This window comes from Brienomyrus brachyistius, chromosome 16 (assembly GCF_023856365.1).
Source record: "Brienomyrus brachyistius isolate T26 chromosome 16, BBRACH_0.4, whole genome shotgun sequence".
Taxonomy (NCBI): Eukaryota; Metazoa; Chordata; class Actinopteri; order Osteoglossiformes; family Mormyridae; genus Brienomyrus; species Brienomyrus brachyistius.
In genome coordinates this window covers 15,495,974-15,511,238 of record NC_064548.1, presented here as the reverse complement: position 1 = coordinate 15,511,238, position 15,265 = coordinate 15,495,974, and the positions used below count along the sequence as shown (strand labels likewise).

Here is a 15,265-nt window from a genome sequence, read left to right as displayed (position 1 = left end):
CACTGTACACCTTCCAGGAATATCTGGCACACCTTAGAACGTCGCAATGTATTATCTTCACACGTTTATGCATAATCCTCTATATTTTTGCTCTTTTTCTTTGTAAGCACCATTTCATAATCAGCAGTTGTATATGTTTTACACTCCTCTGTTCGTTTTGGTAATGCCAATAAAGACAAAGAATGGAAGAGAGAAAGACGGAGAGACTGTAGTCAATGGAGTAGTGCCTATGGTAATAAATAAAGCTGTTGTCAGGGGCCAGGGAGAGAAGATTTACCCAGTAATGATTTTTCCTTCACTTTATAGTAAAATACAGTGCTCCCTGATGCTAATGTGCCTTGTACAAATGTTCCTATAGATGCCAGCAGAAGAGACATTCAGTGTAATATAGATGTAGCAGTACTGCTGGTATGCTTGCCTGGAAAAAGCGAATGGGGTAATTTAAAGGTCAGCCGTTTACGGTGTTTGAAAATAGCATTTGCTCTCTAACAGCACAATTATTCCCCGGGCCTTGTTGAAATTACGCTCGCAGCCGACTCACCCCGTTTTTGGTCACTGCGCCCCCGTGTCCTTCGGTGACGATGTGAATCCCGTGATTGAGACGTCAGTCTCGCGAAAGTCAACATTCGTGTCTTTATTGGAATCAGGCGAGTCAGGGCGTAAGGAGAGGAACCCCGGTCATTTTTTCAGTCCTATGTAATCAATTCCTTGTTTCGCCGTATTGACCAGTACTCAAGAGGTCGCTTTAAAGACTGTTGCTATAAACCCTTTTGTCCTTTCAGAAGATGGCCTATGTCTGAAAAAAATAAAAAAACCAGCAAGAATGCTGTGTAATATGTATTGCAATAATACGTAGCCTTAGTAACAGTAGATCTGTCTAATGAATATCTTGTTTACTTACCTCAAATACTGCTCCCCTGACACCGAGAGCTTACATAAACACAATTGTGTAACTTAGTTACGAGACAGGATCCAAAAAACAATGTTTTAAAGATCTTTATACTTGCACTTCACAGATTTAACAAGCTGCCTGTCATAAAATAAGCCCTGTGACACGTCCTGACATTTTCACTCTTACTGTATTCAGACAGGAAGTGATCATGGCTGAGAGCGGACAACAGAATTCTGTTTTGCAAAAAAATAAATAAATAGTGCAGAGCATTAGGGCGGCCATCTTGAGCCTGTGAGGAGGTTCTCTCTCTCTCTCTCCCTCTGTTTCACGGTAGCTAGTGCTGGAGTTCAAGTTCACCATTAAACCGTTTTCTGGGCAATGGTAATTTTAGAGTATTCCACCAAAGTTTAAAAGCATAATGAAATTGTGAAATACTTCATGCAATTTAAGAAAAACTAAGAATCTATACTTACATATGCACACACACACACACATGCACACACACACACGTCTTTTACTAAACTCCCTTGATAATGGCCAAAATGTTATCAGAATGTCACAACATTTTATTCCCATGCATGAGTGGTTCTCAACCATCTTTTATTGTTACAGGTTGGGAGATAGCTGAGTATTATAAATGCCTATGGATAACCCAAAACATATAAAACTAAAATAATTGCCTTAATTTTGATTGTTAATAACTTCATTTACACAGTTTGAAGAGTAAGGGCATCCATCATGGTGCACCTTGGACATGGTGGTCAAAACCCTACTCGCTTGAGAGATGACACTGTAAGTGCAGATCAAGAGGCATAATATAACCTATAATTAAGTTTATTAATCTCCTCTCTCATTTTTTAAATCACATGTATGTTAGGGACTGGGCACAAGCTGGGTGCTCCTGTCTATTCCCTGCTCTCTGACTGGTGTTCCTTAGCAAAGTCTGACAGCTGATGATCAGCCAACAAGGATTCTTCTGCCACGTCGTCTAGTCTAGACATGCTTATAAATCCTAATATTTGTATTGTTCGGGCACATAAACCAGCTGGGACCCGGAACTAATTATCATCTTGGAACGTTTCTTAGTTGGGGAGTCCTAGAGGAAATCATTTGAGCGCAGGAGAGAAGACCAAACGGATTTGTTTCGGAAAACAACCAGAACCTTAGATTCTCCGGTGCAAAAGTCGGTGCAAAGCCGCAGAAGAACCACAGACTTGGGCTCCCCAAGCTCTCACACGGATTGGGAATCGGGAGCACGCCGCTCGTTTCACGGCGCTCCTATTCGGAGGTGAGAAATAAAGGCACCGGCTGTCAAATCTGACTCAACGCGCACAAATTTCAGCAAGCAGCTGTGCGCGCGCCCTGGTGTGTGTGTGTGTGTGTGTGTGTGTGTGCGCGCACGCGCGTGTGTTAACGCGTGCACGTGATTACGCCAAGCTTGCACATCGAGGAAGGATGACGGGGTTACCGCTCGCGAGACTGGCCGATCGGCGGAGGAGTGGTGGGGAATATAGAAGGGCAGATCGATGCTTTCCTCCTTCAGCTTTGCTTCCCAACACAGCGCACAGAACCTCACCCCAGCCCTCCCTCTAATTTCACCGTTCCATTCACAGAATCGCATAATTACTCACTATCTGCCATTACTGCACATCTGATAATGCGACCCCTCGTGAAACAGGTGAGCCCCAGAGCACTCCTTTTTCAAAGCTCTTAGTCGCCGTGGTGATGATGTGTCCCATAGGTGAGAGAGGAGCTCCCCCATCATGCCATTTTATACATAATTATAGAACATAATACTGTAATCGTATTTAAGATGCCAAACTGTGACAGTGTCCCTTACAAAGCTATAGAATGAGGGCTTCATTTTTATTGGCAAAAGTAAAAAGAGAGAGAGAGAGAGAAGGGGGTATGCGACCGCAATAAAAGCAATTATGTATCAACCCAAGCAGCTTTTAAAATAGGGGGACAAGGGGAACGCCAGCTGCTAAAGGAAAATGTAAATTAATATGCAAATGCTGGCGCTCTGGAAAAGTGCTCTCCCCTGCGAAGGCTTGTGCAGTGGAGGCAGGAGGAAACTTGAGCATCGCATATGAAAAGGCAGCCTCTGTTCTGCTAGCGGTGCGGCGGCGCTCGCTTTGTGCATAACAATGCATCAGAGTGCAACTAACAGCTGCCATTTAGGAAAGTGCGGGGGGGGGGGGGGACACGCAGTCTCTGAAACAGCCACGCGGATTTCCAGCAGACTCCCCGCCAAAACGCTGACGTAGGCGCCGGTTGGCATGGGTAGGTCACATTGCCTGGCTCGCTTTATATAACACCGTTTATCTGCTTGGCTCCTGACCTTAGCTTGGAATGACATGAAATAAAGGACACAAATGTAATACACCACCCGGGATTTAAACCCAGAGCATCTGCTCTTCAGGTCGGCCGCATGACTCGCAAACGTTCCAGCTAATGGTGAAACGTCTGTATCTGTACGGTACACCCCCCCCCCCCCCGCCCCCAATGCTAAAGGTGGGATTCTCACGGCCTGAACAGTTATAGGTTTAGATACAAGTATGATGGGACCGGACCGAGAGGTCGAGCAACGTGTAACTGGACAGGTCAGTTACACGTTGCTGTGAGTCCTCAAAAAACCGCAGATCTTTGTCAACAAAGAAAATAATTCCCGTTCATAACGTTTGATGTGTCACGGAGCCGACCAACAAGCTATAATTTAAATGGTACTTCACCGAGGCTGTGAAGTGTTTCATCGCTGCGCTTTATTATTATTATTATTATTATTTTAATCCGTCTGTGGTGGTTGGCAGGATTTAGCTGCCTGCTTTCTCCCTGCCACCCCGTCGTCCCGGCCGCAGAATTGCACGCCGCTTTCTTAATCCCGTCTCATATTGTAATCCATTTGCCAGGTGGGACGGCCATCGTCGGCAGGAAGGGCGCTCCCTTATCTCGCGGCTGTGCGAGAAACAAACACTGTCATTTAATACGACAGCACGTCACCCCTCCACACAAACCTGCCCACCACGCGGCAAACCCAGCCACCCCCACCCCCCGCCTTCTCCCCGAGATTTGCGCAGGCAAAATCAACAGCCCGCTAATTGAATTTGCCTGTGTGTCACAGGGAACTCAGACAGGGCACATGGGGGGTGACACACACGCGCGAGCAGGGCCCTCCGCGCAGGTGTAGCTGCAGCACGTGGCATCGCAAGTGGAAAAAGAAAAAAAAGATTGGCAACTTCCTCCAGAGTACAACTGAAAGACAACCAAATAAAAACAGCACTTCTAAGACCAGATGTTACCCGCACACAGGCAAGTTAGGAAAGGCACCCTAGAGGGATGGCAAATCTACCTGACCAATTTCTCTAATTACTTTCTAATCCACTGTTGATATTACACTCCAGGATACTGTTGACACTTTGCTGTGGTAAATGGTAAAATTAAGATGAACAATATCAGCAGCTTTTATGTTTACAAACACTGCTTGTTAGTAATGTTTGTTAAAACTATGTCAAGCATAGATAATGGAGTGTAAATAAAAAAAATCGTAAAACAATGTATATTTACAATGTCTAATCCTAAAACATATTTGTTGTTATGTATTTCACCATACAAATTGGTATAGATAAATATCTCAGCCTTGCCAAATGTCAAATTAAGCCAGTACTTCTCAACAAGCTTTCAGACAAAATATTACATAATAGTTACCATCACTAAAACAACATTGGATCCTATAATCAATTTTGAAATATGTGTGGAAAAACCAGGGGCGGCATGGTGATGCAGTGGTTAGCACTGTTTAGAATCCATCCATCCATCCATCCATTCATTTTCCAAACCACTTATCCTACTGGGTCGCGGGGGGTCTGGGGCCTAAGCAATGAGCACAAGGCAGGGAACAACCCAGGATGGGGGGCCAGCCCATCACAGGGCACACTCACACACCATTCACTCACACATGCACACCTACGGGCAATTTAGTAACTCCAATTAGCCTCAGCATATTTTTGGACTGTGGGGGAAAACCGGAGTACCCGGAGGAAACCCCACGATGACATGGGGAGAACATGCAAACTCCACACACATGTGACCCAGGCGGAGACTTGAACCCGGGTCCCAGAGGTGTGAGGCAACAGTGCTAACCACTGCACCACCATGCCACCCCACTGCAAATACAATACTATGAAAATGTTTTTTTAGTAGACGTTGTGCTATTTTGTGCAGTTAAATGGTAAGGAATCCAAAATGAAAGTGAAGTCTAGTCAAAATACTTAGCATGTTTAATCCTGGAATAAGCTGCATTATAAATTTATAAAGAGACGACTACCATTCTGCCAATTTCGTTCTTCTTTTTGTTAGAGACAAACACCAAACAAACATAATGAACTAACCATGCTGAACACTTCTATGGCACATCTGAGGGACGGAACCTTGTCCCCAGGTCACAGAGGCCTTCAGAGTGCATTTAAGAACCTTTCGCATGGTTTCCATTGTCCCAAGTGTGAATTGTGGACAAAGTTTACTGCCTTTCCAAACAGCATCTTATTGTCACCGCTAGTGTACATAATTTGCAAGACTGTCGGGTGAAGAAGGGAGGGGACAGAAAAGGAATCTACGTAGTTAATATTTTTTTTCCAGAAATTGGAAGGTGATGGTAGCCAGGCATCAGTCCAAATGACCCCATTGAAATACCAAAGATCATTCTACAAGAGCCATAGCTACTGAGTTGTATGAAACAACCATAATAACCCTTATAATTAAGGTGACACATTTTAAAAAGGTGTTCAGGCTACAGAACTACATCTACATTGTCGTGCCTATACCATTAAAGGCACTTGATTTGCTAACCCTTTCTGCCCCAATCAGTTTACCTAAACTAGGATCTGGCTGTGTAGCAGCAACTGTGATCACCTCTTCTGTGGGGATATTCTTTGATTAATTTTCTTGAACCAGGGCAAACAACTGCCAACGATGACCAGTGGATCTGGCCGCTGTTATTGCCTGAGGCTTCTATTTCAGAATTCTTCACTGAGCCAGCTGTCAGTCCAGGTTCTCAGAAGGACTATGGTGACCTCAAATAGAATTGTTCCCCAAACCCCGCAGAGCATTGTCACTTCATGTCTTTCCAGGGTCTCTTTCATGATCCTTAAGAAGGAGCCTAGCAGGGTGAAATCACTGAGATGAATTGGAAATCCATCTAGCAAGTGAGTATTTTTGGCACCGCTTCCTGTTCTTCCTGCAGCGGAGCCCGTGAATAGACTGGTTAAAAATGGATGACTTTCGTGATCTGCGGCAGGTCTAGGCCCATTCCAGAAAGTAGATGTCTGACTGAAGAGATGGACGGTGAGAAGAGCACAACTGGCAATTGAACTATGGACAGAGACCCTCCTACAAAGTAATTGAGGCAGCTGCATGTTGTCCCAGTTGAAGCCACCCACTCCACTACACGTTACCAAGAACTGTTTTGCTAGCAAAGAAAAAAAAAATCCACTGGATTTCAGTAGCAACTGCTGTTATTTATATTTTTTGGGGGTGGGGGGTAGTGAGGTGGACTTCTCTTAGGTTGAGAGAGTGCTAAATAACCCCTACTCGAATTTCCTGACCACCTATAATTTAATGGGATTTCAAAAGCACTGTTATGTGAAAATGAGGAAATCATCCCTAAGACTTTGGCCTCAACCACAAAGTTACTGTGCCCTCACCCTGAAACTCTCCACAAAACTCCCGTGTGGGTCACTGAATGCAAATAGATTTAATTGCCTCAAAATGACACTTGTTTCAACAGTAGCACAGTCAATGGGAACAAATAAAGACTTTTATTTACACAACATGATGATGGGCTCTGTAGGCAAATATACGGGATACATCAGAACACTTTTATAGAGCTGGGTACTTTAGGTTAAGTACTTTGTTGACAAAGTGTCCCTTCACTGTCTGAACTTGCCATGCTTAGCTTATGAACCCAGGTCCTTAACAATGAAACTACTTGACTCCTAAAGTAGCCACCAACATCTTTGACAAAGACAACACTGAAAGATTTGTTTGACACCAATGCGACAACAATGTCCATGAGGTGTTGGCCTGCTCAGCCTCTAAGACCAATGGGACCTTGCGTTACCAGCAGGACTGATGCGCCTTCATAACAACGAAAACGCATACAATGCACCTTATCCTCACACAGCAGTGCTAAGAACGCAGTGTTCACACCTGGAAGAAACACCACATCACGAGAACATTCTTCATCCGGTGTAGATGTCCACATAATACACAGTATGTATTATTCAAGAGGTTACTATTCACTTCTGGGATTTGAACACTAAACCCTTCAGTTCATGCTGCAGTATATATAATTTCTTTCTAAAATTTCTTCACAAGAAATCTTTCACAATGTGCCCTGCATTTTTTTATAATTATTGAACTGGCTTATTTAACTGGCCACGCTAGTTTGCTGCCAAATTAAAGAGCTGTCTGTAACATCACATGCAAATCCTCAGTCTGTATGAAACAGGTGCCCCTATATTTGACTATGCGCCGTCACTAATGTGTCTGAGAAGGCAGAGTCTGTGTTATGTATTTTATAGCCCACAGGCAAGAACCACAAGATGTACTTCGTATTTTGGAGACTGAGGTGGAAAACAGAGGTGGAATGTAGCACTTTCCGATGCAACTTTTAAAAGCATAACCAATTGTTTCTATTTGGATAAGTGCAGTGTTTCTGTTTAAGGTTTATACCTTGGGATGCTGATAAAAATGGAAGTGAATACTCGGTCTCTGAACGGGCTACGGTGTTTTTGAATAAAGACAATGCACAGGGACGGTGAATGTGCTGCTCTCCCATCCCTGTGTGTGCTCTGGCCCCAGCACCACGGACAGCGCAGGATTCTCCATTGCGGAGGCTCGTCTCTGCGGCTTTACCACCCACCGCACACAAACAAATAACAGACGCACACGGTTAATGTATCCCAAACAGTGCGTGCTTGGTAGAGCAGCCCACGTATTTTTATGTGAATGAGTCCACAAAGATGAAAGGATAAGAGCTTTTGGCAACTGTATGCTTAATGCGAGACAATATCGGGGCGCGAACACTTAACGACGATCGACTTTACATCCCAAAAGCTGTATTGAACGAATGTGGGGAAAAGTAGCTATTCACAATCTCCCAAAATTCAACCTACCTGTCGCAGCTTTCAATACGACCCCGGCCTTCACCGCTTTTTATTATTATTTTTCTATATGGCAGAATAATATACAATAAACATTAAAACATCAGTGCCATTGAGAATGTTAATAATGATGACGATATTAATAGTGATGATAAGTAGAAAAGAAGAATCACTAAAATCATTGCCTTGACCGATCATGTGACTATAAAGCGGCGGACTACACCTATCACTCTGCAGCCGTCCTGAAACACCTGAAGGAGTTTCCACGCCGCATGGACCGGGATAGATCGCAGCCAGCTGCGTATGCTATAATCTGATACATTAACTCGTTATTACTATGCGGTTGGATGCGTAAAAAATTCCAACTGATTTCCTTATGCTTGTGGCACTTAGATCTCTTTCGAACTGTTCCCCAGGTCTCTGCCTGACAAAGCGAAAACCTGCCACATTAATTCGGGATCGTATATGTACATGGCAAAATAAAGAAGTCCTTGTTACATCCATGAGGCACACGTTGATATCCACCTTATTTAAGATGCTATACAATAGAATAAGTTAATTATATAAGTGGTGTATATAATACACTGTTAAGGTTACTTTTTACTGATGAGCACCGACAACGCGTACCATGGTGAGGAATCAGCAAATCCTACCTAAATAAACTCCACGGGGCGCACTACCAAAAAAGTCCTTAAAAGCATCACGAGTTATTTCACAAATACTTAGGCGTTTGCCGCATTGTGCTTATTACAGATTTCTAGTAACCATGACGATTAGGGGATCCTGTGTCTTGGATCTCGCAAGGGAGGATCTAGACCAGGGGGTGCGAGGAAGGGGACACTTTCCCATACCTTGCATTCCTCCATGCATGTCCTCACTGAATATGCATCCGTCTCATATTTCTGAATCAGGACCTCGAATTCTTCGTATTTCTCCTGAGCATGCTGGTCGTAGCGCTGGTACGCCTGGACGCACTGGCTGCATCCTGCTACATCGCCATCCGTAACCGTGTCAAGGCTGCAGTTCAAATTGTCCAGACTAGATAACCCGTAAAACAAATCCAGAAGGGAATAGGAGTTACAAAAAGAAAGGTATAAATCGCTTAAATTTAAATCTACCGACTGCGTCCCCTTGGTGTCAGACAGACTCCTGCACAAAGGTTCAGCGTCATCAAAAGTAAAGCAGTTTTTTGATAAGCTGTCGGGGTGGCAAGTTTCTGGCCGCCAGAAACGTCCAGTAGAATTTCCTATAAAAATAACATTTTCGCTTTTTCTGAGGCTGCCGTGTGGGAAATGGAGGCTGGGTGAATACATATGCTTTTCTGCTGGGTAATCGCCCATGTCCGCGAATGCTAACTTGTCCAGCTTGTCCCGAGTCCGTGTTAATTTCGCCTCGGCGCAGAACCACAAGTGGTCAGAGAGCAGAACCGTTAAAAAAAGGAGAGATGCTAAGGACAGTCGCCATTTCTGGGCCCTTTCTGGATCTGTAAATGGCTTTTCGTTCACTCGGGGAGCAAGCCAGATTTTTAAACCGTCATCTTGCTGTCGACACATCCAAGCACCTCTGGTCATATTTTGGAAAAGCGCAGCACTGGCCGACTCCACCGTGAGGGCTTCTTTGCCACAATATTCATTGACTTTGGGGGGTTTGCCTCGTCTTATCTTCCTCTTAAACGATTCAATAGAAGAGGTCCCGGCTTCGCTCGGCGATGCTCTGCTATTCCCGACAAGTTAGTGCATTGAAAAGGATTAAGCCATGCATTGTCACATCCCCTTTCTGCATGGCTCTCCGGAGAAAAACACAGTTCCCAGTGACAGCATGCCTTTCTCCCTGCGTCTCTCCTAGGCTGATCTCTCTCCCTTTCCCGTGGACCAGCTGTGGTCTGCCTCCACCCGCCGATTCCGGCTTTATGTTGTAAGAAAATAAGGTCCTACAGCTTCAGAAAAAATGTTCTCCTTTACGTTTTCGGGCAGAGCGCCTTGGATCTGTTCTTCGACAGCAACAGTCATCTTGGTTCCTGTGTTAAGTTGCCGCCATGTTCGTCTTGAAACACTTTTTTGGTGGAGCTGGGTCATTTGCGTCATCTCCAGCGTTGAGGACGCTCCATCCTGGCGCAGTTGCAGATCTGCTTACGGATGGTTGATACATATTGATACACACCAATGGATACATTAGCTTACGCTGGCCATCCTAATCCGGAAGATACCTGTTAGATCGGCGCAACAACATACCTGTTAATTGCTCTGGTGACAAAGTACCCACGGACTTTTGCCATCGGGCACGAATTTAAAGGTTTTCAGATCAGATAAGGAAGGCATTATACCTAAACATATGGCCCTGGCTCCAATCCAGATGTCAAAGAAACAATTCCGTTTTCTATCCTCTGAAATAACATTCAGGTAAATGCGACATGTTGCAACAACGTGTCAATTCCTTGTCTCGTTTCAAAAGAAAATTGTGCGATGTCCATTAAAAATGGTTTTCCACTTGATTAATGTTCTTAAGTAACTGAATACAGTCAATGGCGCCACGGTTCCGCAGTGCAATTACTTTATGCAACTCTTATAATTAAAGGATAGCGATTGGATAGATTAACTAACACTGCACCGAGGGGGAAAAAATCAAAAAACAAAAGCGATGAATTGCTCGGTGGGATCGAGTGCAGTAGCACGTCTCCGCTGCCTTTTTATATTTGAGCCGGTAGTGTGTTTGTATGCAGAAGGACACTGTAGAGGTGACGAGATTAGAATTGAAGCGCCTAAATTATACAGGCAAGACTTCCAGAGCAGCACCGTCTTACCTCTGCTGGCAGGCAAGGAAACGTGAGGTTTAGGTTTGTTTTCTGGAGATATGCGTATCATTTATTTATTTATTTATTGTGTGTCTCTCTTACGAGCGACCCTTTGTCCTGGATTTATGTGAAATTATGCAGCGTTCAATTCCCACTGATTCACCATAATTCGGCCGTTTTCGGAGGATGTGTTGCTAGGAATGACTCAACGTTTTAATATAATACAGTTCGATTCAGTGTATTGGTGTTACAGGTAATTTTATTTAAAGAATTACCACATTTATAGTATATTCAGCTGTCATAATACTTGCGAATATGAAAGGTTTGGGTACAAAATGAATGTCTGTTTATTTTTGTTGAAATGAATAATAAAACGTTTTTAGTCTAAATATGATTTAATGTCAAGTGTTCTCATGCGATGTATTACAAATGTTTTGCAACATGATTACAAACAAAATAAATCTCTGTTATCTCAATGTGGGATTTTTTTTTGAAACAGTACTGCATGCTGCAGTGGCAGTCAACATTGGCAAATAAACTCCTATAACTTATTATGTATCTGGTGTTATTGCATCTGCATGACAACGATGGTCTTTAAACTGACAATAATGTCGTTTTTTTTTACTTGTTTGAAATACAACACATGGTGTCGCCAGTTAGATGGATTTGAAGCAATTACACCAGAACATTAAACGTCGTTCCACAATAAGCATTATCAATAAAGCTAAAGCATACACCTACCGTTTCGTCATTATACATTCCTGACTTTGCTTAAACTTAATCATTTTGCATGTGATTAAATTTCAGTCAAATGGCAAACCTGTCGATGGTAAACAGCTCTTCCATGCGTAGATACTCTTCTTACCACAATACGATAGGGCAGATTAACCTACCACGGGTTACAGTAAAACAACATGCTTAAAACTGACAGGTGTTCAATCATAGTAGGTTCAAATATAGTGGGTATGTGTTAAAAAAAATACTACCCAAGCCATAAGCCATTTGTGTGCACTGTTTTATTTCATTCTATTTTTAAACAGTAAAAGCTCATATGTAATGTTGAGAATTATAGTGTCTTTGTGGGGGGGGGGGGGGGGTTGATTGCTCATAAAATCTCATCTCATTGATACTGCAAAATATACCATGCACACACCTGTAACGACATAAACAGATCCATCCATCCATCCATTTCCTGTACCTGCGTGTCCTATTCAGGATCACAGGGAAAACATAAACCAAAGGTTTAAAATGTACAATATTTTCAGGATTAGTATTGAAAACAGGACCAATGCAAGTGAAAAACTATTATAATTTAGTATGAGGGCAATACAAGCAATGATGGTAATAGTGGCGGTAGTGATAGAAGCTGTGATGATAGTGGAGCATTTTATAGTAGTGTTGCACACTTCATTATATTGTGCTTGCAAAGCATTATGATTAGAAATTTCTACGCAGCACATGTGATAGCATAGCAGAGTGTCTGATTGCAATGTTTTTAATGAACCTTAAGGTCAGCTGATCACACCCAGATGTGAGGACTCTTCAGCCAATCAGTCCTCTAATTAGTAATTTACAGGTAATAGGGAGTTGCAGAGAAAACCCACACGATGGTCCTTTCTGGATAAGATTGGCCACCCCTAGGCTTGTCTAAGGTGGGGGTTTCAAATCCTTTCTGTGTGTGTGCGGAGTTTACACAGTCCTACTGTATTCATGCAGGTTTCCTCTGATGTTCCACCTGTAGGCCAAGATGTGTGGATTGGTGTGTCTAAATTGTGTGAATGTGGGTACCTGTTTACAGGTCCCCTGTCTCATGCCCTGGAGATAGACTTCAGGCTAAACTTGACCCAGTACCAGACAAGGGATTCTGGAAGATGTATGGATATCTGGGAGGTATCTTCAATTTCATGACGAGACAATTATCAGTCAAAACGTCTCCTCCAATGGAGAACAGTGTTACAGTCAGCTTCCTTCAACGCTGAATATCACCCTTGTTAACGAAAGGCTTGATGATTTGCTGTGTTTCATATGGGTCTTTTAAACAAAACAGAGTTTGTATTTGGCAGCGCAAAGGCCAAAGCCAAGTGTGAATGAGTCTGGAAAACACTGGCCGCCATAGTTTGCAATTAAACCAAGAGTAATTCCATAATGTCTTTCAGCATTTATGAGTATTCATATGAAACACGTGATTTGTTGTCCAGTCTAGTGGTTTTCAGATGGGTGTCTGTGATACCAAGTGTCCCTAGAGCAGCATTTTCAAGGGACCGTGACTTCTACAGGGACACTTGTGGCACACTGCAGAAATTCCTGCAGAAATAGAATATACTTATTATGAAATAATACATTGTAGTTACACGCTGCGCAGTAGACAACCACACAAAAAGACAAAAACAGACAACAATGTCTAAATAAAAATAGGTAGCATATGGAGGTGATATTAAATAAGTAGGCAAATATAAACATGAGTACAGTACTGTAGTGAAACGTTCAAATTTTACAGTAATATATTGCACATAAAAATATAAACGGATAGACTGCTATCGATAAAAATAGGTAGTATTGCACATGTGTTCTGAGTAATTCATTAGTTGTACAATCTGATGGGCAATGGAATTTGTTGTCAATATTACCACTTACAGAATTTGAAAATTTCTGAAGCTCACCCCCCCTCCCCCCACACACACACACACACACGAAGAAATATTAAACAATTTCACCTTGGTGCTTTTTAGTTACGTGATCACACATCGGTGGTAGGGGGGTCTCTAGCACTGGTCTGTTTTCATTTGAGACCTCCTGGTTTAAGAAAAGCTTACTGTATGTAGACAGGTGATTCCGAGTCAGCGTAGCCTGCGTGAAGTAGCTTTTGTCCTTCCCAGAAGCTGGGCAGGGTAATTACCGTATTAGTCATTCAGTAATTCTCTAAGTTTTATTCAGTGCTTTTTTCAAACCTGACCTCTGTGACAATAACAAAAATAACACATTACACACATATTTCTTTCTTTATCCTATTATATGTCCTCAGATTAGTGGATTTAATGACTCATAGGAGATTGTTTTTTTTTTTTTTAAATACACCTAAAAATAACCATCTATCCACCCATTAATTGCAGAATTAACGTTAGCAGGGAAACAGAACCGAAGAAGTGTATCCAAAGCTGATCCTTATGGAGGCACGAGAATAGAAAAGAATGACAGATCTGACCGATGGATTCAAGCCCACAACGTTGTTTGTTAGGCATCTGTGCTATCAGAAGATCTACTGTGGTGGCATATCAGAGTCAAAGTCAAAGTATCTTTAATGTCATCGTCAGCCGTACGATCCATGGACAATGTACTAGGATGTAAGTACAATTCACATGCGAAGATCCGAATGGAATCTTGTTGGTCCTTGTGCGAGAAAAACACAACAAATAAAACGTAAATTTCATCATTTACATAGTGCCAATCTGACAATTTAACCACGACACACTGAGACCTCGGTGAAGACATGGACCAAAGTTTAAAATATATACAGTCGTACAAATGGGCATGAGTTGTATTGGAGGAAATGTATAATAATTGTTTACAGCATTGAATGTGCAGCATGGAAAAAATAAATATAGTAACTATAACTGATATGGGCATATAACTAAAAAGCCACATTAAACTCATTTCGCCTTTTTAACAAAAGATTTGTACTTTAGCCAACTGCTGATATTCAATCTAAACATTTTAAAGCACAAAGAACCATGAAACGGTATCATACATAAAAAGCTGTTAAGATGAATATATAAAAATAGTGTAATTTGATTTAGCCCAGGTGTAATTAACAATGCATGCAGTCAGACGGTTCACAAGCTGGTTGTAGCTGTCTGAGCTCCTGCAAGGCCCTTGTGTTTTATGGCATCTATCAGATGCGGCTCGTATCTGCCATCAACAGGAGGAACAGGGAAGGTGTGAATGTGGTGATCTGTGCACATTGAATAGGGCACTTTCACACCCCCGGTCTATCACCTGTTCTTAACCGTCAAGGACACTAAGGAGTGAAGGCAGATCATTGTCCATGGAGGTTACATCAGCTGCCTCTGCCTTCCGCAGATCAGCTCTACCTCTTGAACTCACCTTTCTCCTTGCCCCTTGGCCTGACCGTTACCAGTCAGTGCTTTGCTGGGGCAGCCATATGGAGGAGACGGGGTGGAGGGCGGCTGGCCGTACACCGTTTAACCCCGCCCCCCCCGCCACGATTGATGGCATACGGGCACAGCACGGGGCAACCTCAGCGATGACACTTAAAAAGGTGGTTAATCAACAACATATGTGCCCCGGTTTGCCAGACTGCCGTTTTATAATCGCCAGACTTTTTGGCTATTGACCTGTTGGATATGCTGTCTGCTGGCAGCCATGTCACTAAGAAAGCCTGAGAAATTTTGTATAATCGTAATT

The 15,265-nt window shown here is 42.9% G+C and overlaps 1 protein-coding gene and 1 long non-coding RNA gene across 2 annotated transcripts in view; one reads left to right on the top strand and one right to left on the bottom strand.

The window, feature by feature from the left end:
• Positions 1-10,853, bottom strand: part of LOC125710245 (NALCN channel auxiliary factor 1-like) — a 72,636-nt gene extending 61,783 nt beyond the window's left edge. The window contains exon 1 of the mRNA XM_048979789.1: positions 8,904-10,853. Within this exon, the coding sequence (XP_048835746.1) occupies positions 8,904-9,623 (720 nt within the window). The 5' untranslated portion in view covers positions 9,624-10,853. The remainder of the gene's footprint in view (positions 1-8,903) is intronic.
• LOC125710255 (uncharacterized) lies at positions 1,994-7,576 on the top strand. The gene is made up of 3 exons (XR_007382946.1): positions 1,994-2,180; positions 6,019-6,093; positions 6,186-7,576. It is a non-coding gene; the product is annotated as an uncharacterized LOC125710255 (long non-coding RNA).
• Positions 10,854-15,265: the final 4,412 nt, after the last annotated feature.